The sequence below is a fragment of the Cryptococcus neoformans genome (assembly GCF_000091045.1).
Source record: "Cryptococcus neoformans var. neoformans JEC21 chromosome 9 sequence".
Taxonomy (NCBI): domain Eukaryota; kingdom Fungi; phylum Basidiomycota; class Tremellomycetes; order Tremellales; family Cryptococcaceae; genus Cryptococcus; species Cryptococcus deneoformans.
In genome coordinates this window covers 625,828-650,149 of record NC_006694.1, presented here as the reverse complement: position 1 = coordinate 650,149, position 24,322 = coordinate 625,828, and the positions used below count along the sequence as shown (strand labels likewise).

General features: G+C 47.6%; 9 protein-coding genes across 9 annotated transcripts; 6 read left to right on the top strand and 3 right to left on the bottom strand.

Annotated features, from left to right (window-relative positions):
• The first annotated feature begins 46 nt into the window (after positions 1-46).
• CNI02340 (conserved hypothetical protein) lies at positions 47-2,931 on the top strand. The gene is made up of 18 exons (XM_024657831.1): positions 47-169; positions 310-334; positions 385-423; positions 473-576; positions 634-854; positions 908-1,139; positions 1,194-1,338; positions 1,389-1,413; positions 1,468-1,522; positions 1,570-1,635; positions 1,687-1,717; positions 1,786-1,799; positions 1,850-1,956; positions 2,010-2,019; positions 2,072-2,153; positions 2,213-2,366; positions 2,420-2,717; positions 2,771-2,931. The coding sequence occupies exons 1-18, from the start codon at positions 130-132 to the stop codon at positions 2,803-2,805; spliced, it is 1,683 nt and encodes a 560-aa protein (XP_024513568.1). The 5' UTR covers positions 47-129; the 3' UTR covers positions 2,806-2,931.
• Positions 2,932-3,194: 263 nt separating this feature from the next.
• On the top strand, positions 3,195-6,957 carry CNI02330 (NAD+ kinase, putative). The gene is made up of 9 exons (XM_024657830.1): positions 3,195-3,491; positions 3,566-4,426; positions 4,479-4,924; positions 4,979-5,019; positions 5,073-5,500; positions 5,547-5,813; positions 5,867-6,182; positions 6,239-6,758; positions 6,818-6,957. Exons 2-9 carry the CDS (start codon positions 3,703-3,705, stop codon positions 6,854-6,856), a joined length of 2,781 nt encoding a protein of 926 aa, XP_024513574.1. The 5' UTR covers positions 3,195-3,491; positions 3,566-3,702; the 3' UTR covers positions 6,857-6,957.
• Positions 6,958-7,151: 194 nt separating this feature from the next.
• CNI02320 (expressed protein) lies at positions 7,152-8,834 on the top strand. Its single transcript, XM_572992.2, has 4 exons — positions 7,152-7,956; positions 8,012-8,103; positions 8,184-8,436; positions 8,500-8,834. The coding sequence occupies exons 1-4, from the start codon at positions 7,205-7,207 to the stop codon at positions 8,729-8,731; spliced, it is 1,329 nt and encodes a 442-aa protein (XP_572992.1). The 5' UTR covers positions 7,152-7,204; the 3' UTR covers positions 8,732-8,834.
• Positions 8,682-12,468, bottom strand: CNI02310 (telomeric DNA binding protein, putative). Its single transcript, XM_573004.2, has 6 exons — positions 11,795-12,468; positions 11,671-11,741; positions 11,044-11,619; positions 10,129-10,992; positions 9,947-10,076; positions 8,682-9,889 (listed from the first exon to the last, which is right to left on the bottom strand). The coding sequence occupies exons 1-6, from the start codon at positions 12,430-12,432 to the stop codon at positions 8,845-8,847; spliced, it is 3,324 nt and encodes a 1,107-aa protein (XP_573004.1). The 5' UTR covers positions 12,433-12,468; the 3' UTR covers positions 8,682-8,844.
• Positions 12,469-12,654: 186 nt separating this feature from the next.
• Positions 12,655-13,427, top strand: CNI02300 (hypothetical protein). Its single transcript, XM_024657829.1, has 2 exons — positions 12,655-12,918; positions 12,971-13,427. Exons 1-2 carry the CDS (start codon positions 12,730-12,732, stop codon positions 13,349-13,351), a joined length of 570 nt encoding a protein of 189 aa, XP_024513575.1. The 5' UTR covers positions 12,655-12,729; the 3' UTR covers positions 13,352-13,427.
• CNI02290 (polysaccharide synthase, putative) lies at positions 13,367-15,644 on the bottom strand. Its single transcript, XM_572855.2, has 7 exons — positions 15,323-15,644; positions 15,250-15,271; positions 15,040-15,185; positions 14,131-14,990; positions 13,963-14,072; positions 13,841-13,914; positions 13,367-13,790 (listed from the first exon to the last, which is right to left on the bottom strand). Exons 1-7 carry the CDS (start codon positions 15,354-15,356, stop codon positions 13,687-13,689), a joined length of 1,350 nt encoding a protein of 449 aa, XP_572855.1. The 5' UTR covers positions 15,357-15,644; the 3' UTR covers positions 13,367-13,686.
• A 793-nt stretch (positions 15,645-16,437) lies between these two features.
• On the top strand, positions 16,438-19,115 carry CNI02280 (cell wall chitin catabolism-related protein, putative). The gene is made up of 7 exons (XM_572877.2): positions 16,438-16,573; positions 16,621-16,655; positions 16,703-17,127; positions 17,178-17,237; positions 17,285-17,551; positions 17,601-17,972; positions 18,022-19,115. The coding sequence occupies exons 1-7, from the start codon at positions 16,495-16,497 to the stop codon at positions 19,031-19,033; spliced, it is 2,250 nt and encodes a 749-aa protein (XP_572877.1). The 5' UTR covers positions 16,438-16,494; the 3' UTR covers positions 19,034-19,115.
• A 621-nt stretch (positions 19,116-19,736) lies between these two features.
• Positions 19,737-20,462, top strand: CNI02270 (expressed protein). Its single transcript, XM_572879.1, has 3 exons — positions 19,737-19,871; positions 19,934-20,069; positions 20,126-20,462. Exons 1-3 carry the CDS (start codon positions 19,784-19,786, stop codon positions 20,241-20,243), a joined length of 342 nt encoding a protein of 113 aa, XP_572879.1. The 5' UTR covers positions 19,737-19,783; the 3' UTR covers positions 20,244-20,462.
• A 38-nt stretch (positions 20,463-20,500) lies between these two features.
• CNI02260 (conjugation with cellular fusion-related protein, putative) lies at positions 20,501-24,264 on the bottom strand. Its single transcript, XM_024657828.1, has 13 exons — positions 24,172-24,264; positions 23,778-24,125; positions 22,525-23,729; positions 22,446-22,478; positions 22,129-22,399; positions 21,859-22,074; positions 21,765-21,812; positions 21,630-21,715; positions 21,404-21,579; positions 21,199-21,344; positions 21,096-21,145; positions 20,836-21,037; positions 20,501-20,772 (listed from the first exon to the last, which is right to left on the bottom strand). Exons 2-13 carry the CDS (start codon positions 24,000-24,002, stop codon positions 20,683-20,685), a joined length of 2,748 nt encoding a protein of 915 aa, XP_024513572.1. The 5' UTR covers positions 24,003-24,125; positions 24,172-24,264; the 3' UTR covers positions 20,501-20,682.
• Between the last annotated feature and the right edge of the window lie 58 nt (positions 24,265-24,322).

Genomic DNA, 24,322 nt, shown 5'->3' with positions numbered 1-24,322 from the left:
TCCCGTGGTTGGTGTTCTATTCGTCTTTTTTTTCTCTCTTGCCAGGTCATTCCACATTAAGTCCCTCCTGAAAACGCTCATCGGTGCATCTGCTGTATCAAAATATCGACATTCTTCTCAACTATCGCGATGGCCAACGAATCTGTTGAAGGGAGTAATTGGGGCCGAGGTAGGTCATCGACAGTCTAGATCGGTGGTGTGGCGCGAATGCGCTGAACAACGCGAAAAAGTAACGCATGTTGTTTGGTTCCAAGCAGAAAGGAAAGACATGTAATCTATGGATACAAAATGGCTAACAACAATGTCTAGTGTTGATTTGCGGAGGAACTGACTGGTGGGTCGTAACCAAATATCATATTGAGCCTTCACTGATTTTCAGATAAGGGCTACGAATGGTCGCAAGGAACGATCTTCTGGAAAAGTGTAAGTGAGCGAATCGTGATGATTTCAAAAACAATTGACGTACCTTCAGGCCTACGGATCTGATGGAACCCCATATTCTGAGGTCTCTATGTAATGTCAAAGCGAGTAAAATTATCACTGGTCCGTCGGCCAACTATGCCATTATATTAGATAGTGAGTGTATCTATCCTTAATGCTTTTTCAAGAAGCTAATGGTATCCTTTCTACCAGTCCATGGCGCAGCCTATCTCTTTGGTCGCCCTCCAGCTATGGTCCAATCCAATGGGGTCATCTCTGAAAACACACCTTTGAAGATATCTCCTTCGTCAGTTGGATCACCAAAGGGAACTAAATGGGTTAATGGGGCTGCTGGAAGGAGTCATTTCCTTTTGGTGGACAGTAACGGAGATGTATGGGGTTGTGGTAACAATGTTGTTGGACAAATTGGCGTGGTGAGCGACACTTAACTAACAGGGAAGAAATGCGAGCTAAGACCTCCTTACAGCCCGTTGCCATGGTCGTGGAGAAACTGACCAAAGTCGCCGGACCGTGGGTTAGGGACCCCGAAGCCAAGGTCGTCCAGGTCACTGCTGGGCACACATTTTCACTTTTTCTTACCTTCACCGGTCAGGTTTACGCTTCTGGTTCAAGTGAATTTGGTCAGCTCGGAAACGGCAAAACAGGCGAACGTCTCGTGAAAGCCGGAAAGATAGCATATGACATCGAGGTTCCTCCACGTAATTTATTTCGATGCTTGAAAACTCGTATCTATACTGACAAGCTTTCGCAAGGGCTTGTCCAAGGGCTTGAGAACGTCAAAATAACAGAAATTGCTTCCGGCAATCAACATTCGTTAGCATTGGATGATAATGGATACGTCTATTCCTGGGGCTTTGCTGGCTACTCCAGGCTGGGTCTCCAAGACCAAAAAGACCGGTAAGACAAAGTTGTTTTTATTTCGCCCAAACTAACGCTGTCCGCGTAAGGCTGCTACCTACAATTGTCCCATCAGTACGTTGGAATAATTGTGGTCTGTGACCCCAGTAGCTAACAGACTCTCTACAGTTTGCGGGTAACAATGAGCTGACCAGAGCGCGGTCCATAGCCTGTGGTCCTACCAGTAAGCTCGCCGTTGATCGGAATGAAAATCATTCACTGTTCATCTAGGTTCCACGGTTGTGGACCGGCAGAATATGATTCTTATTGCTGGTAAATGGAAGCTCTCTGGCGATGGTGAGTCTTTAATCTGGAGCTCGATGGAGAGGCTTATATTTGCCTTGACAGGATCGACTGGGCAGCCTTATACTCGTTTCAAGTAAGAAAAGTTATGCTGCTATATATACCTGGGGACTTTTGCTAATGGTACATTCCTCCCAATGTCAGGCATATTCAAGATGGTGAGCCTGTACCTCGATTTTTTTTTTGATATCATCTAATTATATCTCAGTGATGGCTTGCAAAGTGATCAAGACATCGTCGGGAGGCTGTACGCACTTCATCACAACGCCTGATCCCGAGGGTGGTGTCATGACTGTAGGCTTTGGGCAAGGTGTGGTAAGTGTGATCTAACAGTGGTGGCTTTATGCTAATTATCATTGTCACTTCAGTTGTATGGAGGTATGTCTTGTGGAGATTCACAGATTTGAAACTTGCTTATCGCTCCCTGCAGAACTTGGACTGGGATCTGATAGTGCCAAGAGCGCGACCAAGCCGCAGAAGATTATTCCTCTGTCTGGCGTTGACATGATCGAGTATGCTGTCTCAACGTTCAATAGGAGAAAATTATTGACATTTGTATTTCCTGTATCAGCGTTGTCGGCGGCGCGTTCTTCACTCTTTTCCTCGCCCGACCCAATTCAGCGCTTTCAGACCTGGACCGGTATCCGCTACACATTAATTCGGCATCTTTATGTTTGGTCTGCAATACAGATCATGAACAGGATGCTCCATTGGAATGTGAAAGAGTGTGTTAAAATTTGATCTCAAGCCGATGTTCGGTACTAATAACTGGCTACAGTGCGATCAGCCTTACCATATCGGATGTCTCAGCCCACCGCTTTCTGCAGTACCCGAGGGTGAATGGTTCTGCCCGGAATGCGCCCTAGAAGCAGATGCTGGACCAGATGAGCCGTTTAAACCAGCTTTGGGTATCACTATCCCGAAACTGGCGAATGGCAAGAAAGGTGCTAAACAGGATGTAGTCGAGTCTCGTGGCAACCCTGAAGCTGCCGTCTCTGCGACTAACGGTGCTTTGACGCCGTCAAAATCTGTCAAAGGTGGTAAGAGGTCATGGGACGAGGAAAGAAGTGCGCAAGGTGAGCTGTTTCCTCTGATTCATATGTGTAACTGTATACTGAACATCGTATAGGGTCAGGCAAGAAGGCGAGGAATTCCAAGAATTAACCGGTTCGTCAAGGGAGCACACTGTTGGTGCCATCGGCGTTTGACTGTTGTTGCATGGCTCGTAGAGCTATACTACTGTAACTGCATACCTGCATGTTTTCTTGAACAATGATGCATTTTTCGGCTGGTGGTTTCTTCGTATGTAGTTGTGTGAGCTTTAAAGACTCTGCTGGGATGTCGGTTCAAATAAATGGTAAACTGGGAACGAAGGAGAGAAAAGTCCGAAGAGCGAAAGAAGACCCCCGGCCCGACCATCGTCAGATCGTCAACAAACGTCATCGTCCGCTTACCACGTGCACGTTGTTACGTAATGTGAGGTTGATAAACCGCTGACTGTGATCCGAAATGACTCGCATCCGTCTCGGCCCGCCGAGATTACTGTTTGAGCGCCCATTTCACTTCTTTTCCGCCGTTACAACTTCCACGACTAACTCCCTCCCCGCCCACCACAGCCCAGGGACCATAAGAACGCCATTCTCAAACAATATTAGGAAACACCACTATCCGCTGTTTTCTTCTCTCCTGGAATTTGGGTCGAGGTGGAGGTCCATCCCCATTCGTAACACCACCAGTCGGTATATGCGTCTTGAGAAACTCAAAACAGCGAACTGCGCATAGTATAAGAACGCTTGTAATCTCCCGCTCTTTTTAAATTCCTTGCCTCAGCCATAAATTTACAGCACAGGGTGAGTTCATGAAATATCTTGTCAATTCTGTATGCTAACTTGGATAATCGATAACCATTCTGGCTTTACCACAGCAGTCCAACTTGGACATTTTGGTGTCGCCCTCTTGCAGATAATTCGATATACTAGCCCTTGTACTTGACAACCAGATTTGGTCTATCATCTTAACCCCTTTTCAGTGATTTTCAGGATAAGCAACGCCGCATCCACAATGCCCGATACGCGTCCATCTACTCCTCCTCCTTCCTCTTCGGCCCGAGGTTCACGCGCTCCTCAACCTTCCCCATATCTAAATGTACCAACGACAGCTCGGATGCGCCATCCCGCCGCACCTTCTCCTCTGTCCAAATGCGACCCGACGCTCGAAAACCCGAGATCCATTAGTGCGATGTCGTCCCCCGACCAAAAGTCACTTGCGGCACCTTCCACTTCTGCTCTGGCTATCCCTGAGGCATCACCTTGCTTTATTCATTCACATTTGGACAGACATGGCTCCCTTCAGGATTGGTTGAAGAATAAAAGCGTGAATAATAGGACACATTTTGTGCCCGATTCACCCACTTCTTCGAAAGCTCGCTCAAGTCACGGACAGCACCATCACAATAATACTACTGAACCAGTTCTCCAATCCGACGTCCCATTTCCATCCCATAATAATCAAGAAAATATATCTTCGCCTCCTTCCGCGTCTCAACCATCCAGTCCCAGAGACAATGCGTCTCATGTTACTCTTTCCCGTAAGGGACCACTGTTCAATGGCTACGAATCTGATCAATCGAGCGTGAACGAATATGGGACAAGGACGCCTAACTTGTTGGCCGCGAGTGGTCTACTAGGTGATGGGTTACTGGAGGGCGACGAAGAAGGAAATGGGAGTCTAACGAAGCAATTGGCGGAAACTGCCCAGGGTGTCAGAGAAATGAGCAAAGAACTTGGTGGGTCATGCTAATCGAAGTCTTCCCATCCGATTATCTAACTCATACGTAGGCCGTACCAAGGTTCGCTCTCGAATCCAAAACGTTCTTATAGTGACGAAAGCCCGTGACAATCGGTTAATTAAACTCACTCGCGAGCTCGCCCTATATCTCATGCAAAAACGCCCAACGGCTTCACCAGACGGGAGCAGTAGTCGTCACGGTAATGGAACTCGTGGCCGAGGCTTAGTCGTTTATGTCGATGCTCAATTGCAGACATCGAAGCGATTTGATGCTGCAGGGCTTCAGCGCGAATATCCTCACCTTTTTGTACCGATGGCGAGACAGCGATCTTCTTCATCCGCGTCTGTCAACACCTTATCCCATATCTCAGCATTCTCATCAACAACTAGTATGGGTGAGGCCGCCAAGCAGGCAACTAACGGCGAAGGACAATTGAGGTACTGGACTAGCGAACTTTGTTCGGCTACTCCGCATTTATTTGACTTTGTCATCACTGTCAGTCCAAATGATTCGCTTTCAGATTCATTGCTGACACAAATGTCTCCTTAGCTTGGTGGTGATGGTACCGTGCTTTTCACGTCTTGGTTATTGTAAGCGCGTCATCGAGGCTGTTGTAAATGATTTTATTCACAACTTCTGTTAGCCAACGAATCGTTCCTCCAGTCCTTCCCTTTGCCCTTGGATCTTTGGGTTTCCTCACGAACTTTGATTTCTATGGATACAAGGAAACCATCGACAAAGTCGTAGACGAGGGCATTCGTGTGAATCTGCGCATGCGATTCACTTGCACTGTCTATCGAGCTGTAGCATCAGGAGATATTACTGTTTCCAAAGGCAAAAAACGGAAGGCAATCAAGAAGCGGGGGGGGGAGATTCTGATGAGCCGTGTGGATAAAGGAGGATGGGAAAGCTTGGAGGGACCTACACCAGCTGCATCGCCCTCGGACTTTGAGGGTGAAGACAAGGAAATCATGTGTTATTCAACCCGCCCTGTGGAGCAATTTGAGGTGTTAAATGACTTAGTGGTTGACAGAGGGCCCAGCCCTTACGTTAGCTTGTTAGAACTGTTCGGTAAGTGTTTTCAGGAAAGACAATATACTATACTGACTAATTATAGGTGATGAGCATCATCTCACAACTGTGCAGGCCGACGGCCTTACTGTTTCTACTCCCACAGGGTCTACGGCTTACTCGTTATCTGCTGGAGGTTCACTTGCTCATCCGCAGATCCCTGCTATTCTCATCACACCCATCTGCCCCCATACTCTTTCTTTTCGACCTATGCTGCTACCGGACAGCATGGAGTTGAGAGTATGTGTTCCATACAACTCTAGAAGTACTGCTTGGGCTAGTTTTGATGGTAGAGGCCGGGTGGAGCTCAAACGTAAGTGGCTCGATCCTACTCGTTATTTGCACCGCTGAGATGTAGACTTGCAGAGGGTGATCACATAAAAGTTACTGCATCAAAATACCCCTTTCCCACTGTCTGTGCTGACAAAGCCTCTACTGACTGGTTTTCGTCCATCTCCCGCACTTTGCGATGGAACGAGCGTGAGAAACAAAAATCCTTCGTGGTTGTGGAGGAAGCTAGCGATCCTCCGGAGAGGTCAAGAGACAGGAAGGAAGATGCGAAAGCGGGCTTGTTTGAAGAGGGTCGAGCCAAACAAAAATTTGAGAAGGATGCAAATGCTCGCGGGGATCTGGTGGAGAGTGAGGACGAAGAGGACGACGAAGAGATATTTGATATTGACGAGTAAGCGGTTTCAGACTTCTGACTTACACTGTTTTCACTGACCCTTGTGGTTATAGTAAATCTGGACCATCATCGCCTCCTGTACAGCAACAGCAGCAGCCAACCAAAAATGAGATGTTCCCACATCAACTCCATTATCTTCTCTCATCCCATCAAAATGGGCTAGAAACGCCGAACCGATTTGTTACGCCGTATTCAGCTCCTCCTGCACTATCACAGAGACACCTCGTGGAGGCTATCCACAAAGCTAAGATTGACGAAAAGGAGAACGAAAAAGGACAGCGTGATAGTACACGGGAAAGCCCGAGTGCATTACGAGTAGACAGATCTAGACATCTCAGCCAGTTAGGGAGGACAGTTTCGCAGAGTACAGAAGAAACTGAGGCCGAAGGAGTCGAGCGGGAAGAGGAGAAGTCGAGAAAGGAGGAGGAGACACCCAAACATGGACAACAACAACGCCATCATCATCATCACCACCATCATCATCATCATGGACATAAGCCGAAACGTACACCCTCGAACTTGGCTGAAAAGGTGGCTGATTGTAAAGCTAAGGCATTTGCATTTTTTGGACAGGTATGTCCATTGCGCGTAATACGCTGAAAATAAATTATACTGATGATCCATATTTGTAGGATGACTCGGCTTCCGATTGCAGTGGTTCGGAGGAATAGGTTTCTGCAGATTGTACAATCGCTTGTGTGTAATAACATTGGATCATGGTCTGTCGATTGCTACCTGGTCGGTCTTGTGAATGCAGTACACCATTTGATATGTTAGTTATCTTGTAGATTGGGGTTCTACTGTTTTCACAGACTAAACCTCATTTCATGTTTCAACGCATACCATCCTTTGATATTGGGCACCGACATGCTGCAAAGGAAGGAACCAGGACGTTACGGGTATTATTTGAGACTAACTCGCCAGCTCCTTGAATGCTGTTGTTCCATTTCGTCTTCTACATAATTACCATCGAGTCGATACCTTCTTCCTAGCCCTCTTTGGTAGTTCAAGCGGCTCTTATGACAGCTTCAAAGAACCCTTCTGCGGGTTCCTCCCGTCCTTCGAGTGATAAAGAACGCCCCCAGCGCCCTAAAAGTGACTACAGCGATATTTCGACCGAAATCGATTCTGACAAGGAAATTGCTGTTTGCAATTTTGGGAATGTGGAAAAGGAGAAGCCCGCGCCAAACCCGCTCCAGTATCCATTGCGAACTACGGGGGCAAAGAAAACAGTAAATCTGGAAGAGCATGATAAGAGGACCTCGGAAAGAAGGGAGATCAAACCATCCTCCGGAATCAATGCTAATAGAATGGAGGATGACACGGATAGCGACGTCAGCGATGATGACTATAGTACCGATATCACTGCAGTTGAGAGTGATACAAAAGTTGAGAGTTGGGAGAACAGGAGTAAATCTTCTTCCAGCAGAAAGCCAAACTACTCCCCGTCGTCGAAGTCGAACACCAAGAAGCGGAGTAGACTTACACAAGAAGATTATCTATCAAGAAGCCAGAAGCTACACAATTCATATATCCAACGACCTCCAGCGTGGGCAAGCTGTTGCGGGGATTGCTCGAGGTGCTGGAAAGGTACATGGTCTTGGTGGGGTTGGAAATGGCTAGTCAGAAAATTGCCATTCCTGCTGGCCCTTGCCATGTTGTTGTGTGGAGCTGTATGTGCGGTAACTGGGCCACAAACCGGCATATGGGCATTGGAAGCGGGAGGATATAAGTTTGGTGGCTTGGGATGGTGTGATTCTCAAGAATCAAAGTAAGTGATCGATGAGTGCAGCTGGGATGTTAACCGACTTTTCCGACGGACGTAGCTGTCAAGAAGGTATCCTTTACACTGATGTTACCGCTAGTAGTCAGTGGCCTGCTATGACGGTCCCTATTCTTTTGTTGTGCTTTGGGTTTCGTACGTATCAGAAAAGACTTTTTTATGCTCGTTCTTTCTACTTAAAGCTGACATACACTATCTCTCGCTTATGTTTACAGTGGCTATTATTCAATTGACATTTCTCCTTTTCACTTTTTTGTTTGTTCGACACATTTTTCTATCCTGTTGTTCAGACCCAGAGTCTCAAAGTCAAAATGTCAGATCCCAGAAGCAGAATCCCCGTAGAGTGAAATCGTTGATATGGTTCGAAAGGATAATGACTTTCTGCGGCATTGCGTACTCAGTAGTGGCCGTTATCCTGGCGATCTGGGTTAGTCAAACAAATGCAGAGGGAGACGTGGGTTATAAATTGTGAGCTGGTTTGTCAGGATGATGGAAGCCGTTGACGAGGCTGAAATCCCTTATTCACTTGAGATCAACGTTCCTCCTTGTCTCCCCACTTGTATGGTTCTTTCTGTCGATATCTTATCGTTCTAGGTGGGCGTATAATTCGGACGCTTTTTTATCGTCGGCTTCTCTCCGGCAAAAACGTGGAGGTAAATATGAAGAGACCTCTTACGAAGATCCGGATGAAGATGAAGTCATTGTGTCAAGGGATGGCATTGACCCCGTTGGAAGGCCGAAGAGGAAATTAAGGAAGTACTGACATTCGCCAGACACCCATATAGGCGCTACATGAATTGATAGATCCTTGAGAGGTATCACGTATGCTTGATATTAGTGATATACAACAAATCTGCATTTTCCCCTTCGCTTCTCTCAGAAGCCCATATCCATTCCCATGCGCCCCCATTTTTCACCGATCTCTCCGACTTTCACCACTACCCCAGCCGCTTCGGCTTTGATCTTTCCTTCAATTCTTCCTCCTTGACCTACACTGACCTCACCACCCTCGCTTTCTACCTTGAATACCCCACTTGCCCACTCTCCTACGGCCATCACTAGCGCAGACTTGTCCATTGCCAAAGTCCTACCTCCGTCCAGGTCAACAGAGACGTCTAGACAGACCAACGTGAGTTCCAGGGCAGCAGAAAGGACTTGGGCCTCGGCACGAGAAGGATCTATACCCTCTTCTCCACTCAACAAGGGCCTTGGTGGATGCCTGATTCCTATTGTCATTGCAAGCTCAAGTGCTTCTGGGCAAATGACACTCAGCCATAATGGTGAGTACCTTGCAGCGTCTAACATCAATGCCAACGCCATCATGAATTTCTCCATAGCCATAGGGAAAAGAACCAAACCCGCCCCAGCAGCTCTATAGCGAGCACCCAGCATTACTGCTCTCTCTTCACGAATGGAAGAATCCTGAAAATGTTGCCAAAATCGGTTGATGAGGGGGAGGATGAAGATCTCGGCTGCAATGTCTTTGAAAGCTACCACAGGAGGAGGTCGAGCAAGTTGGCCCATTTGCGAGGATGCGAGAGAGTTGACAGGTGCAACCTTTGGCCGCCTGATTTCGCCCACCCGTAGGCGCTTTTCACGAGCCAACTCTGGCACGGTTTCTTCACCTTTGCTGGCACCTTTTGACAGAATAAGATTCCGTACCCCGTCAATGGCTTGGTCAAGTTGGTCGTCGGGGCCATAGCCCAATAACGGGTTTGAAGGGACATCTGCGCTGCTAATGTATTTGCTATGTAGCGTTGGAGGAAGTGTCTTGGAAGGAAAGTCGATGGATCGAGTTGTACGAGGTGTTTGAGGGACAGAGAGACCCGCGAGTTCTCGCGCCCCCATAGCGAGGGCCGTGAGAATAGAAGCCTTGTGTTGTAATGAGAATTGAGAGTTAAAATATTGCTCACAGAGGAATCTAGATGGTCGCAGTCAGTACGTCGAGTGGTGATTCAGACCTTCAGGAGAGACTTACGGTGCCACCTGTTTGGGAGCACAAGCGACCAATGCATTTAACAACCCTTGCTTCTTTTCTTCAAAATTTTCTATATCAAAACTGTCGTTTAGCCCCAAAACCATCAGAGTGACACCAACTGCATTCTCGGCTACAAAACAGCATAAGTAAGCATTTCTTTTTGCCCATCACGATAAACTCACCAAGCTCAGTGCCAAACTCTCTCTTTGCACGGACAAGACCTTCGCCCCAACTCAGACCCATCTCCACATTTTCTGGCTTATCCCTCTCCTTCAATAGTGCCACCAGCTGCGGTATGTATACAGGCCTCGTAACCTTTTTCTTGTTGGCTTCGTCCAATCCTAGGGACGGGTCGGCAGCAATTTCGTCGAGGTACTCCGGGGTGGGCGATGGGGCTCGCGAAGAAGAGGGAGATGAAGAGGCGTAGCCACTGAGAGGATCGTCCTGTTGGTCGGGATCAAGCATTACGACCTTGGGTTTCTTCTCTCGTGGTTTGGGTGAAGCTGGTTTGGTATTGGCAGGTCTAGTAGCCCGGCGACCTAGCGAAGATTCAGGCACTGGTTGTGGCTCGACTGTGGGAGAGGATGGAATATCTTTCCAGCCAAGCAACCATTGTTCGTCATCGTCGCCGGTTAAAGCATTCGCATCCTTGATTCCGACATTGCCTCTTAACCATCTACTCTCCTCTCTCCCGTCGCCATTCCCGTCCCACATACCTTTGAACTTGAGTCGCACACTTCCGCTTCTAGTGGCTGTCGTCTTGGGCTTCGTGTCCTCGTTGTCTTCGTCAACCTCTAGCCCTTTCCGCAGTTCCTCAATTTCGTCCTCTTGCTTCTTTTTCTCCGACTGATCAACCTCGGTATCCGGTATTGTAAGTTCACTCATAATCTCACCAACCACCATTCCTAACCGTCGTATGGAAGGATCAGGATGTGACAGATACGATTGGAAGGCAAGAATAAACCGAGAACGGTGTGAGAGTTGAATTAACCAAGGAGAGTATGTCGGGAGTAATGAAAGCGAAAGAAGTAAGACATGTGTTAAACCTTCAATGTACACATTTAGTGGCTTTGCGTTGACACCTGAACAGCACTTACTAAACTGTTCAGAGAACATTGAAAATTTGACGTATTTTGGGTCCGTCCAAGTGTCTACTACGATCTCGATAAAAGCCTTTACCGCCACATCTCCTCCTTGCGCGATCCAACCCACGATCAGTCTATTCCGTGCTTGCTCTCTCCACTCTCCTAGTCTCATACGAGACTTTCCTTTCTTTGCCACTACGCTTTGCACTACTGCTTGCCAAGCTTCATTGCCGACTTCGGCGTTGCCAATGATTGACTGGAATACCTGGACAGCGCGTTTGACACGCTCATCCGGTTTGTGTGGTTGCAGTGGATTGGCGGGGTCAATTAAATAGAACGATAAGTGCGTGGTAAGGGCGTTGATAAAGGCCGAGAGAATCGACGAAGGCAAGGGGAGGAACACGGATGGTAGAAAAGTGGGTGGATAAGGAAGTGAAGGAGAAGAAGATGGTGGGTGAAGATGTGAAAGCAGCGGTGGTAATAGAGGGAACAATAAAGATGGAGATCTAGAGGAGGTATTAGGAGATTGGGAAGTGAGCAGACCGATGTTGGAAAGCTTCTCGATAACTAGCCTCAAAGGTGTCACATCTACAGAGGTTGTCAGTTTCATAGGCAACACTCAAACAAAAAGTTACTTGCCCGGTGATGGACGTTGTGACATCTCATACAAGAGATTTTCCAAATGCCTTACTAATCTATCAAAATAGGGTCTTTCTATAATGTTAGAAGAAATTTTGTGTCAGTAAAGGCTTCTGGCACTTACCTTGATAATAAAGTGACTGGGACGTCTATCTTGACTGCTTCTTCCAGCTCCCATCTTCCAATGGCATTTCCCGTCTTGGCCGGAATGCCGATGATTGACCTTAAAGCATCTTCCCATTGCAAGATCTTCACTCCATCCTTGCCCTCCTTTGTTATCCCTTCTTTGTTTGGAAATACAGTACAGTAAAGGTCATCTAGCCCAAACTCTGTCGATAACGTATCAAGCAGAGATATGAAAAATGACCTCATCGGTTTCGGAAGAGTGGGATAATTCTGTTTTGGCGCATTGAGATATGAAGGAAGGGTGAAGTAGGAGACCAAGGCGATGTTCCTTCGAATCTCTAAGCCTTCGACTTTTTTCTGCGGGACGAACAGTTCCCGCACTAGCTCTTGGTTTCGGTCATCGAGAATAGAGACAAAATGTGGCAGAACATCTTGAAGTAGCAGATTTTGCACGGCTGGGAGGTATCTTGCCAAAGCTTTGAGGTCTGTCAAAGGGATTGAAGATGGCGGTAAAGATGTGGGGTGTATGTGTAAGGTCGAAAGAGTTGAGGAAATCCGGAAGGTCAAGTCTTCGAGGGAAGGCGTTGGGAGACGTAGGAAGTCGCGTAGTTGTTTAAGGGTGTCTTCAAAGGCCATTATAACACTTGGATTGGCTGAAACGGCTGTAGTCAGATCACATCACATCACTCATTATTGCTGGTAATTGGCTTATAAGGGCCAGTGAAAGTTGATTATTTGAAAGGTATCTCGGTAGAATTGATGATGTGGAAGGAGACCACGTCACAACATCGCGAGCTACTCTTTATTACGGTCTGGAAGAACGCGAAATCGAGCATCAACGACAATCTGATTCAACTCTGTCAACAATACTCGTCTTCTAAGGCTATCTTGTATCTCCACCACCAGATAATATCTAACCTTGATTCCCCCGAAATGTCGTCTCTGCTCGAAGACTCATATACCGCCCTGCCTCTCTCTACCACCAAAAGCCAACCCTCTCCTCCTATCCAGTCATATCAGCTCCGCCAATCCATATGTGAAGTTGAGACAGAGCTTCTCATCCAGACATTCGACGATCGAATATTGGCCATTGTCACTCAGAATGGCAAAGTAGGATGCCTTGTAAGTTTCTCCATTTTCGTCCAGTGATTAGTGCTGATTCCGTGCACAAAAGACCCAAGCTTCCCTCCCACAACAAATACCTCTTCCTCCTCCAACTGTGCCTTTACAGTCCAATGGTCATCCTTCAAATCTACACATTCTCTCTATTCTTCCTCCGCCCCCCCATTCAGCATGTCTCACACCCCTTCTAGGCTCACCACCCCAGCAAACTTTGCATGAGCTGTATGTTTCTCAAATAGCAACTCTTGTCTGGTGGGCATTGCAAACTAGCGGTCAGATGAGAAGACATGTGGTAGTAGGCTTGTCCCTCAAGCAGAATGGAAGAAGGGCGCGTGATGAAGACGATGCTAAAGAAGAGGCTCTTGTAGAAAGCGAAAGAGAGAGGTATGCTGGAATCATGGACATGGTATCTCGATGGCCAGGCCCAGAGTAGAGCATGGAATTAAACCTGAAATAAATACATGCATATTATCTTCCTGCTATCAAAGAAGCTTGTACAAAATAAAATGCATGTCCTCCGGGCCAAGCCAAAGGGAAACTAAAACAAAGACTGGAATGTCGTATATAACAAATGTCCGTACATAGCTGCGCGAACCAGCATCTCCCTACCAGCCGCCCACGCGGAATCCTGCCTGCGAGTATTGTATATGAAGGGAAAAGGATTTGAAAAGTCAGATAAAAGGACGTGAAATCGTCCAAAATCTAAATGCCAAATATGGTCGTATCTTCGGAATGTCATGCTGTCATGTTAAAACGTGTCAAATTAACTCATGCCTTTCTGCGCGCAGCTGGATATTGAAAGTCTGGCTGTTGTTGTCGTGCAAAATTGGAGGCCTCGTTCTCTTTTTCGGCCGCCATAGTAGCCTCGGTAACTACACACCAGTATTAGCGTCACATCTCAAGAGGCATACAATCAGCTTACTATTTCCGATACCAGCACGAGTACCCCATCCAGTTTCATGCAAAGTAAACAATGCGTACAGTTTCATGATCGCACTGCCACACTGTCAGCAACGCTCAAAGACAGACCGTCACACGACTTACAAGTAGTAACCAAAGGCAATGAAAGCGGGGACGTAGATGATGTGTTTAGGGTTGTTCCACAAATGTGGTAAGAGCTTGAGCGTTCTTGTGCACATCAGCCAGACGAGATACTATTGAGTTGTCAGCCGTGAATCATCCTACGATTAATCTTCGAAGACAGCCACTCACAGAAACGACAATATCCCAAGCTGCAAGATGGTAGCCACCGTCCAAAACGTCTTTTGTACTCTTGACGATCAAATAGATGACCAGACAAGGTCCGACGAGAAGGGTTAGGGGGTTGATAAACTTGTCAATCATAGTGTAGGCAACATAGGGGTGCTTTGTCCAGACATATCGCTCAGTGAAGATTGATCGGAAATCGGATCGCCAAGTGTTCCGAGTCCATCTCAGGACTTGCAAAAGGAAACGCCAATTGGGCTTCATAGTAGAAAGCAGTTCAGCTTCTTTGCAGACTTGGACGTAGGTGTTCCAGCCGTGAGACACCATCCATCGAGTGAGGAACTTGTCATCGCCAGAGTTAAGGTGGTATTTGCCAAGCCAGAAGTCATTGGTGAAACCGTGGAGGAAATCGGGATCTTTGAGGATGATAGTACGGTAGGCAGCCGTTCGGCCAGAAAGACATGGGATACCACCGTCAATGTGTGTAGAAGAGGCAATCTCAATGTTTCGAATGGTCAATCGAAACGCGGCAAGGACTTCCCAAACAGTCATCCGTGAATTGACTGCCTTAACTCGCTGACTTGTCCCAACGCCTCCAATTTGCTGATCCTCGAAACAAGCAAGAACATAGGGCAACAAAGTCTCCGGCCAGATAGCATCGTCATCGGCAAAGACAATGATATCTGTGGTGGTGTTACGAATGCCGTGGGACATTTGGAGACGTTTGTTGGCGGCAGGGACGGTAAGGACACGGATACGCTCGGGATCGACTTGGTTTGCAAGGTCTTGCAGGGGGCCTTCCATCTTGGCTTCGGTAACAATGATGATTTCCTTGGGGTTACCAGCAAGCCATGACTTGGCAGCATCTGGACGAGAGTGAGACTTATAGAGCGGTGTTTGATGATATAAACTTACCCTTAAACTCTTCACCGGCGTCAATGGTGGGGACGATGATTGTTACATCTTCATGTGCAACATAGGTGGGGTTTTCGGGTAATGGAATGGGACGGTATGTTGCCCTAGCTAGAAGACGGATGATGTACCAGAGGTATCGGTAGAATCTGTTCAGTCGTTAGAAAAACGCCTCAAGCATCCAAGGACAAGATAAAACAACGCGGGACACACCCAATAACACCAAATGGCACGACTGTTCATGGTAAGCGCGGATTCTGCACCGTGGAAAACAACGGCTACGTACAGACTGGGAATTTGTCTGCTGTGAGATATAACATCTTACCAGCTGTCCGTTATCCAAAATGGTCAACCTAAGGTATGAAATTGATCGCGCGATTGTTGCGTGCCGCTTCCTCGTGACTTGTTGTTTCCACGGATGGTGTATAGGAAGAGTAAGGATAAGGAAGCGTGGTAGACTATAAGGCGACTATTGCGTTAAGAGCGGAGGGGCAAAGAGAGTGGGGGGAAGAGAGGGCGGGGCGGGATTTGCTGAATGGGCGTCGCCGCTAGGATGCAAGGAGAAAGAGTGAGGATCTGGTGCAAGGGAAAAAGGGAAGAAATGTCTGAGAAAATGGTGTTAGCGCGGAAGGGAACTAAGCACAGCAAGGGAGCTTTTTCTGGAGCCAGGCCTTGCAAGAAATAATCCCGGGCTATAAACTACCCTTGAGGTAGCGTTCGTTGTAATAATAGACGCGGGCCTGTTTTTCGCCAAACAGTGACCCATTTATCAACATTAGTTTAGCACTCAGCATGTATGTATAAGTCGTGTGATACCATCTTTGCAACTAAGCAAGCAACATATACTGCATCCCTTTATAAGCTGAACGTGCAGCCCAACAGGAAGGCGAAAACGATCACGCCACACCATGGAGGACCCAGCGCGAGGAGCAGCAGCGCAAGTACACCATTCAGCAGTCAACAACACCGACAAACACACAGCTCAACGAACGTTCCCTGTCGAGTCGAAGTTATGCATCGCTCACAAAACAACTCATAACATCATATCGACTTATTAATATACGGAATAATAGGCGTCCACCCTTTACACTCGGCCCTTGATAGAAATCGCGAACCCAGATAGTAAAGCGGGGCAAAAGATCAGACATTAGACCGTGCGCCTCGTTTGAACATTTAACTCGAGGTATGTGGATTCGCAAGTAGCTGGCGAAGGCATTGGAATGATATTTTTCTGAGACGGTAGAAAGATAATACGCTATTTATATGAAGAACACCACATACGCAAGAAGAATGGAGACGGAGACAAGAGGTTGAGAATGTGAGCGGAGAAGGGTGCAAGTCCGCTGCTGGATTCGCGTCTGGCTGGCAAGGGCGCGGTCTGAGCATATCAATTTCGTTCGTTGCGTTGTTCAAGGCTGCGCGTGTCTGTTTGTCCACCACTATCCCATCCATCCCAGAATGCCCTCCCCCACAGCTGTAGCACATGCAAAAAGGCTCTCCATAGCAAGCAATTCTCCGAAGGGCAAGATGGAGCAGTGTAAGATACGTCAATCCCTATCGTACTCCCCGCTGACAGCTCTGTAGTCACCTTCACTCTGGGCAAGTTGGATGCTGGCATGGTGAGTGCAGAGACACCTAAAAGCGCACGATGCTTAGATTATTGCAGGCCATTCTTCTTGGACCAAACGCTCACCTGCTGGAGTTCCCGTCACTCCTCTTACCCACCCCATCACCTGACGCACCCCCTCTAGGTCCTGGATCTATTCTCACCATCACAGTCTCTCGTGATCTCGCTGCTGAATATGCCGCTCAGAAAGCATTTAAAGAATTACAGGATTCAATTTTGAATGCTTTCAGCATCCCTCCGAAGGTTCCCGTTGTGAGGCTTCGAAATGTTACGCAGACAAATGTCACTGTTGAATGGGATAGGATAGATGTCGGTAGCGCGGAGTTCAGAGGCTTGGAAATGCATCGGAACGGGCAGCGTTGGGGAAGGGTAGGAGGAGAGTATGGTGGAGGAATACAGGAAAAGACCGAGTGGAAGACTGGCGGTCTTCAAAGTGGTGAAGAGTACACTTTCCAACTTGTCTTGTAAGTGCTCTCGATATTTAGCATGGAACCTATCTCCAACGACCTCGTAGGAAAACTACAGCTGGCACATATCCCTCAAACATAATTCGTGTTAGGACACATACCATGGAGTGAGTTACAACGGTCTACGTGTCTCCAACTGCTCACAGCTATGTAGCAATCTCACTGGTCTTTTGATATGTTTTGGCCCTATGCACCCACCACAACTCGTGGACCAGCTTCGTCACTGCCTGCGGCAGATTGGAGCTCGCGAATCTCCTCAAGTTGCGCTTGATACCACACACTTTGTTTGCACCACCCCAATGGTTGGCAGTGACGAGCATGGTCGAGGGGGCGGAGTGGACCCCGAATACCAAGAAGCGTTGAGGATGAATTTACCCGTTGTTGGGCCAGGATGGTTGTTCGCTGTCGCCGATCAACGCAAGTACGTCATGTCTAGTTACTCATGATTGTTCAACGCTAATGTTACATAGACTGTTCCCTATTTCCAACTACATTCTTCCATCTCTACCATCCAACGCTTCACTTGACACCGCTCCACCACCCCCTTTCCGACGGCCCTCCCCACTCAAGCGTGCCTCGCTTCCAATTCCCTCCGCCCCCCAATCACCCATCAGGGATGATGACGACGCCCCAAGATCGCCTAGCCCAGAAACTATTGCTAGAATGAGCATGGTTCCGGCTTCACCCACATTGCCCAGCCATGCTCCAGGTGACTTTAGTGAGCAAAGAAGAGAAAGTTTGGGAGCTGGTGAGGTCCCCCGAGTGAAAAGCCCCAGACCAGAAGCCCAGGATGCCCCTAGGTCTAGGAGTCCTAAGCCAGAGGCCGATGGAAAACTCGATAGGTGAGTATATGTAATCACTTCAGGCAAGTCTTTTGCTCATGAAAGACAGAGGCTTCAAGTTCCCGCTTTCCAGCCCTGCTTCTGCCGCCTCCTCATCCTCCCAATCATCCCCCCTTTCTGGGAGTCAGTTTACCTCTCCCACCGCTGGAGAAGCGCAAGTGCCCGCGACGGACCCCGCGTCAACGCTTGTGTCGACCCCCGGAGACGCTCAAGCCACATATGATTATGCAGACATCCCTTTGCAAACAGTCTCCCCTCCTGCCGAAATTGAAGAAGAAGTGAAGGGAATCAGCACGGAGCCTATAGTCGTGGAAGAACCTCGCGGCGCGACGGAACAACTTCCGATTAAGACTGAGTTGCCTGTCCAAATCAATGGACAGCAGGAAAGGGAAGGAGGGAAGGCACAGACTATCGATGAGGCAGTGAAGGAGTTTGAAAACGTTGTCTCTGGGGGCGCGAGCAATCTCCACGCAGAGTCAATTGCGTCGCCTATTCCCATTGAGAATGTGGAGACGGCCACTCACCCTGATGCCGAATACCATGCAGCCGACCTTCCACAGACTGAACCATCAAAGAATCCTGAGCCTCTTGAGCATCGTGCAGCTCCCTCAGAAGAAGCGCTTTCCGAAGAATCAACCGCAAAAAAGGCGGAAGCAAATGTACTTCCAGAGGTCGTTGAGAGTGTGCAACTAATTCCGGTTGAGGATGGAACAGCTGGGAAGGACATGGACTTAGAATCGAGACCCGCAGAGGACATTGTGAAAGCAAACAGCTCCCACTCACCCGCCAAGAAGGAGGAAGATACACCTTCAAATATTGAACAACCCAAAGAAGCTATAATTGCGGAGTCAGAGCCTCAATCTGATATTATTCCCGAGAATGCGACACCAACAGCGTCAACTCCGGCAAGAAGCAGCCAAAGCACTCCCGTCTCAAAGTCACAGAAGAAAAAGAACAAGAAGAAGAAGAAGGCGCAGGCATCAGCTGCTGCTGCGGCTCCCCGAGAGGAGTCTGAAGCGAACGGTAATGGAGAGGGATTGGAGGATGTAGACCTGAATTAAGCTGGCCTTCTCGTCTTGGGAATGCGTCGCATGTATATTAATCAGGATATGGGCTCTGAAGAATGTAAATGTGATCTGTGCAACTAATAGTAATTTTAGCTACCATCATTAGTCATCCGTCTACTATTTCAAGCATTTCTACACATCGATATCACCTGGTGGCTGCCATCAATCAACAAGGCTGATGTTACCGCCGATGATAGCTGGAAAACGGATTACAAAGAAAAGGCTGGAGACTCGAAGCTACTAATAACTAGAGAGAGATTTGGTTATTATTAAGATTATTTATCAGCCTCATGGGCTCCACATTTATTTGATTTTTCGAAAAGCGGACGGCACTACTACTTTTTAGCAAGGACTAACAAAATGAGTGTAGATAAAATGACAAACTGTTGTGATTGGCAAATTGTTGTTGGCATGTGAATATCCAACCGAGGACATGCCATTAAACTGTCTGCTACGTATATAGCCATAACAAGCTTCTTTGTATGATCGCAAATAATATAACAACTACGCCATAATTAGGTGGCAGCAGCACCTCCACCACCTTGTTGGTGGTCAATCGCATCGACGTCAGTTGACGTCAATCCGCCGTGAAAGACCGGCCAGCACCACCCAAAACCTTTATTTTCCATTTTCCAGGCATATATAAGCCCAATGGCAGTATGTATTATCTCTCTCTCTCCATCACGAACATATTCAGCCTTACCATCAATTAATCTAAAGCACAAGCGCATAAACCTCACCAAAATGTCCGCCAACGAACAAATTAGACAGAACGAGCAGGCTATCAACTCTTACGCTGCTAAGGCTGGTGCTGGCAGACAGAGTGACTCAAGTATGTTACTCCTTTCGTGAGGAAGCATGGTCGACATAAGTATCTAACTATTGTATTATCAGCTGTCGACTCGGGTGTTAACGAACAGGTCACTGCCCAATTCCCTGGCTCTACCGTCCAAGTAGGCGGTACCAAGCGAGGAGAGAACCCCCCAATTCCCGATGAAGAAGGAGGTGGTATTAACCCCGGAACTGGGCAGTGAGTTATTAAGAAGTCACTTCCTTGGGCATGATAGCTGATCATCCTATCCTTAGTCAAACAAAGGCGCAGGATTTCGAAGGCCCTGGAGGACCCGAGGAAAAGCAAGCCCGAACAGCGTACCAAAGGCCTGGTGACCAGAATGTCCCCAACTTTTTGGAGCAGGGACAGTAGATCGTGTAATACCGTTTAAGTCGTATATTGGGGAATTATATTATGAAAAGAAGTCCTGCATAGTCATTTATAGCCAAATCTGTAAGATTCAGAGGATGGCTAATAATACTATTAAGGCTCATCAGCGTGCAACTTGCTGCCCTTAATAAACTAATAGTTAAAAACCAAAGATTTTACCCGTAGTCATCTACTAGTCATCCATGGATACCTTGCCCTTATTATACCCAGTCAAATTATTGTACGAATATCATCAATGATCTCATCAAGCGCTATATGATACACAGCCAAAGGGAAAGAAAAGATAGGCGTTGAAAATGTCATCATCTATTTATCTATATTTATCTTTTATGAAAAATGTCAAAGTCTATCCAGCACAAGTAGCAGCATGTTAAAAATACAGAGACTGAAAAGTAATGCAAAGATGCTGAATAGACAAACGTTAGTAACTAAATATATAACGCCTTGTCTTTCCAAAAGGATAGATGGCGACCGTGGAAGCGAAGAGTCCCACTGCTAGGCCGACTCCAACCTGCAATACATCAGCCATCATCGAGAATCCTATGGGGAGACTTTGACATAAGAGCTGACTCACGAGAATCATTCTTATGCTAACAATGACAGCTGTGTTGATTTCTTGTTCATTATTGCTATTAGTCGAGTCGCTTTGGTCAATGCTGTTAGTAGCTAGTCCACCGGCGGCCGCGATTGCATTGGGCACAAGAAGCAGGATACCGCAAACCATTGATGGGAACGCCGAACCTCTTCCAAGACGAGAATAAAGGTTGCCCAGAACGCTAATAGAAACGCAAAGTCAGCATACCAGGCATAGATCCACAAGTAAAGACTCCTTACCCAACGGCGAAGGCCGATACAGCGGATGTAACGTTGATTTGCGAAATTTGCTACATAGACCACTGAGTCAACACGCTGTCGCAGGCATTCCAGAATCACGTACGCCTGAAAGAAAGTAGTTGACAACATAACCTGCGCAAGCCACTAACACCATGACAACTATATCCTTAGAACGCCAATCCGCTCGGAACCACACTGCAAGAGAGAATGCAAATACCGGCACGAGTAGGAAAAGCCACCAGTCGCTGGCTGTGTTGATGCTATTAGCATTCCCTTTACTTCTCAGACTCCCCAGTCACGCAACATACGCTCGGTGTACCACCAGTAATCCCAATTGGGATCACGATAGCACTGCACCTCCGTTGCATCTGAGCTATTTGAGTCATTCCCAGGCTGAGGCGGCCCAAAAGAGTCCCAAATTTCACTACCAATGCCCAGACCAAGCGAGAGGAAGAGAGTGTAGACAACAGCCCAAACAAGACGACTGTGATTTTTTAACAAGGGAAAAAAGCCACACACAGGCAAGACACTCACATGCCACCTGCAATGATGTTCTTCGAACCAAGTTCAAGAGCTCCCAGACATATATGCCACCCTGGAAGGATCAAAACAATGGAAGCCTGACAAAATCAGAGGAAGCCCATCACTACATACATATATGCGACTCACAGACGCCAAAGACTCGTAACAGAAATATTTGGATGAAGCAAGTCCACGCTAAAGATGATCAGCATCCACGATCAACTTCGCAAGAAACACTTACAGCTACAAAACTCAATATTCCGGCCATTCCAATTTCAAATATATTAGAAAACACCCTATTCTCCTTCGATACTGTGAATTGGACTAAGGTGAAAAGGGCCCCCAATGCGCCTGACATGAGGATGTCGATGAACGATCCGGAGAAGGCCACTCTGGCAGAGATGGCGGAAGCAACAGCTGCTGTGAGGATGAGAGTCAGTCGAGAGTAGGGAAGGGTCTGAATGAAGGTATTCTGTTAGCCACGCCTTTTGCCTCTTTGAAAGGTACTCACCTCGCGCCCGATCCTTTTCAGAGCTCGACGACCTTGACTAGCGGATATTTTATCGTGAGTCACTCTTCTGTAGACCTCATGCACCAGAGATAATCGGTACAGCTCTAGGCCTCCACTTGGACGAATGAAAAGGACATCGGTAGAGTGTACATCGGTGTCTCGGAAGGCAACAAGTAGGACAGTCGGTAGATAGACAAAAGATGCCTCGACGGAAAGAATATCAGCTGTTGAGGCTAGCCATGCCTCCACTGAATGAGCCGGAGCACCATAACTAGTTTTATTTTAGCGCGAAGTATTCGGCATCGAGATTGACCTACTTGACGACTGCTTTGGCAAGTTCCTCAATAAACCTGTCGCATGTCAGTGTTTAATAACAAATATTGTTTTATGACCCACTTCTTCCTTTGAATTAAGTTTGAAACATGCTTGGTAACTGCCATCTCTCGCTGTATTCTTTTACCCCTTGTTCTTTTTCTTTTCCTCTTCCCTCCACACATCCCCTCTTCCATAGCCCGAATGTTATCCTCTTCTCCATCAATCAATCCGAGATCATGTTCTTCCTTCTGTTCTCTTTCTTGTTCAGCCCGCTCCTTTTCTGCTACGCTTTCATACCAGCTGATCTTCCGATGACCTCCACTAGACTCTCCCTCTTGCCCGGACGCAGGCGCAACATGGGCAAGAATAGGGCTTCCTATGCTCATAAGGGAGTTCGTAGTGATCAACAGGGCGGCCATAGTACGGTACCTGCTTTCTTCTTGTGATTTAGAATGGTCTACAGCATCTGGGGCACCAAGAAGGGTAGCAGGAGCGCTCCTGCCTGTCATAAAAGTTCTGAACCGTTGCGCGGCAGTGACATTTGGAGCAGGTTGTAAGGGATTTGAATACCGCGCGGATGGGATATACGGTTGATTGAGGTCTTGACTTCGATGAGGCAAACGTTGATGCCTCCGATTCCTATGCACCTTTTCCCTCTCGTCGCGCATTCTCCTAGCAACTTCAGGCCCATCAGGTGCACTCGTTGCTCCCCTGCTCACTGAGCGACTGGCACTTCTGCTAGAGTTGCGAGATGGGAGGGCAAAAAGCGATTCCGTACTCCAACGCTTTCTTGCTCTTCCTCGGTGACTGTCTTCATTATCTTTGTCGCTACGCCTCAAGAGAGACCTGAGAGCCTTTCGTTTTTTGTAAGAAGCCTCATTACCATATAGACCTAGCAAGGCGCTCAGGATTCCGCCGGTTCCAACCTGTGCGTCATAGTCTGAGTCATTGTCGGACGATGCCCAAGAGCCAGCTGAAGAACGCCGGCTAGACGCTCTCCGCTTCATGGGACGTGGCTGCACAAATGAGTCCGACTCAAACGACAAGACCGAAGAGCGCGAACCTGGAGGCCCAGATTCCAGGTCGCTTCGGCTTTGGCGAGGAGAATATCCTTGTGGTCGGCGGAAAATGCTTGTTACAGAACGACGAACTGCAGCAATTTCTTCTTCAGAAGGCGCAGTAGATGGTCTGGGCGAATGGAAAGATCTAGTGTCTGTACGATAATCTTCGCCAAGTTTGCTTCGCCAGCGAACCTTGAGATTAGGACGACTGCCATATGTGGCATCCTTGAAAAAGCGTCAAACTAACTGCAAGCATGGATCCATGATACTTACCTCTTGGCCATTAGAACGAGGAATAGAAGTGCTGGTCTCGAAGCTTGGCAGGCGAGAAGTGGGGTGGGGGCTATCTCTTGGGCTGTTATGTAGTAAACTATCAGGGCGACTTGTAGACGGGCTACTATGGGGGGTAAGAAGTTCAACATCCATCCCCTGCTGTTGAGCTACTTCGTCTGATGGGTCTCTTTCCTCATGCTGGCTCGGGCGTCGACGAGTCGGCATCGATCGAGGGCAGAAATTTCAATTAAGGCGTCTTGTCCGGGGCTGCTAAATTTTGTGAGCCGTGAGCCGTGGGCTGTGTGGGTCGGCTTTCTTGTTTGTTGTAAGCAGACGAGAGCTACAAAACTGTTGGTGGTTGACAAAGCACTAAATTTCATATGATTCCACTGACTGCGGTACTGGTGGTGTATTCTTCCACACAATATTTGTGTATTTATTTTAAGTGCCTCTCGGATGTGGAAAGCTGATCGCTGGAATCCCTCCCATAAGCCTAAAAAGCAAAATGAATGAGGGCTTAAATTGACCATCGAGAATCATCGCAT

Bases quoted from the DNA above. Each gene is read 5' to 3' on its own strand.
- CNI02340 (XM_024657831.1), top strand. From the start codon at position 130: ATGGCCAACGAATCTGTTGAAGGGAGTAATTGGGGCCGAG. The intron at 577-633 runs GTGAGTGTATCT...CCTTTCTACCAG, and splicing joins CTATGCCATTATATTAGATA to TCCATGGCGCAGCCTATCTC. The intron at 2,718-2,770 runs GTGAGCTGTTTC...AACATCGTATAG, and splicing joins CGAGGAAAGAAGTGCGCAAG to GGTCAGGCAAGAAGGCGAGG.
- CNI02330 (XM_024657830.1), top strand. From the start codon at position 3,703: ATGCCCGATACGCGTCCATCTACTCCTCCTCCTTCCTCTTCGGCCCGA. The intron at 4,925-4,978 runs GTCAGTCCAAAT...ATGTCTCCTTAG, and splicing joins TATTTGACTTTGTCATCACT to CTTGGTGGTGATGGTACCGT. The intron at 6,183-6,238 runs GTAAGCGGTTTC...TTGTGGTTATAG, and splicing joins GAGATATTTGATATTGACGA to TAAATCTGGACCATCATCGC.
- CNI02320 (XM_572992.2), top strand. From the start codon at position 7,205: ATGACAGCTTCAAAGAACCCTTCTGCGGGTTCCTCCCGTCCTTCGAGT. The intron at 7,957-8,011 runs GTAAGTGATCGA...CGACGGACGTAG, and splicing joins TGTGATTCTCAAGAATCAAA to CTGTCAAGAAGGTATCCTTT. The intron at 8,104-8,183 runs GTACGTATCAGA...TTATGTTTACAG, and splicing joins TTTGTTGTGCTTTGGGTTTC to TGGCTATTATTCAATTGACA.
- CNI02310 (XM_573004.2), bottom strand. From the start codon at position 12,432: ATGGCCTTTGAAGACACCCTTAAACAACTACGCGACTTCCTACGTCTC. The intron at 11,620-11,670 runs GCAAGTAACTTT...CAACCTCTGTAG, and splicing joins GTCACAACGTCCATCACCGG to ATGTGACACCTTTGAGGCTA. The intron at 10,993-11,043 runs GTAAGTGCTGTT...TGTACATTGAAG, and splicing joins AATGTTCTCTGAACAGTTTA to GTTTAACACATGTCTTACTT.
- CNI02300 (XM_024657829.1), top strand. From the start codon at position 12,730: ATGTCGTCTCTGCTCGAAGACTCATATACCGCCCTGCCTCTCTCTACC. The intron at 12,919-12,970 runs GTAAGTTTCTCC...CGTGCACAAAAG, and splicing joins ATGGCAAAGTAGGATGCCTT to ACCCAAGCTTCCCTCCCACA.
- CNI02290 (XM_572855.2), bottom strand. From the start codon at position 15,356: ATGTTATATCTCACAGCAGACAAATTCCCAGTCT. The intron at 15,186-15,249 runs GTGTGTCCCGCG...ACGACTGAACAG, and splicing joins GTGCCATTTGGTGTTATTGG to ATTCTACCGATACCTCTGGT. The intron at 14,073-14,130 runs GTGAGTGGCTGT...ACAACTCAATAG, and splicing joins CTTGGGATATTGTCGTTTCT to TATCTCGTCTGGCTGATGTG.
- CNI02280 (XM_572877.2), top strand. From the start codon at position 16,495: ATGCCCTCCCCCACAGCTGTAGCACATGCAAAAAGGCTCTCCATAGCA. The intron at 16,656-16,702 runs GTGAGTGCAGAG...AGATTATTGCAG, and splicing joins GCAAGTTGGATGCTGGCATG to GCCATTCTTCTTGGACCAAA. The intron at 17,552-17,600 runs GTACGTCATGTC...AATGTTACATAG, and splicing joins GCTGTCGCCGATCAACGCAA to ACTGTTCCCTATTTCCAACT.
- CNI02270 (XM_572879.1), top strand. From the start codon at position 19,784: ATGTCCGCCAACGAACAAATTAGACAGAACGAGCAGGCTATCAACTCT. The intron at 19,872-19,933 runs GTATGTTACTCC...TTGTATTATCAG, and splicing joins TGGCAGACAGAGTGACTCAA to CTGTCGACTCGGGTGTTAAC. The intron at 20,070-20,125 runs GTGAGTTATTAA...TCCTATCCTTAG, and splicing joins ATTAACCCCGGAACTGGGCA to TCAAACAAAGGCGCAGGATT.
- CNI02260 (XM_024657828.1), bottom strand. From the start codon at position 24,002: ATGCCGACTCGTCGACGCCCGAGCCAGCATGAGGAAAGAGACCCATCA. The intron at 22,075-22,128 runs GTGAGTACCTTT...ACCTTCATTCAG, and splicing joins TGAAAAGGATCGGGCGCGAG to ACCCTTCCCTACTCTCGACT. The intron at 21,716-21,764 runs GTGAGTCGCATA...TGATTTTGTCAG, and splicing joins GTTACGAGTCTTTGGCGTCT to GCTTCCATTGTTTTGATCCT.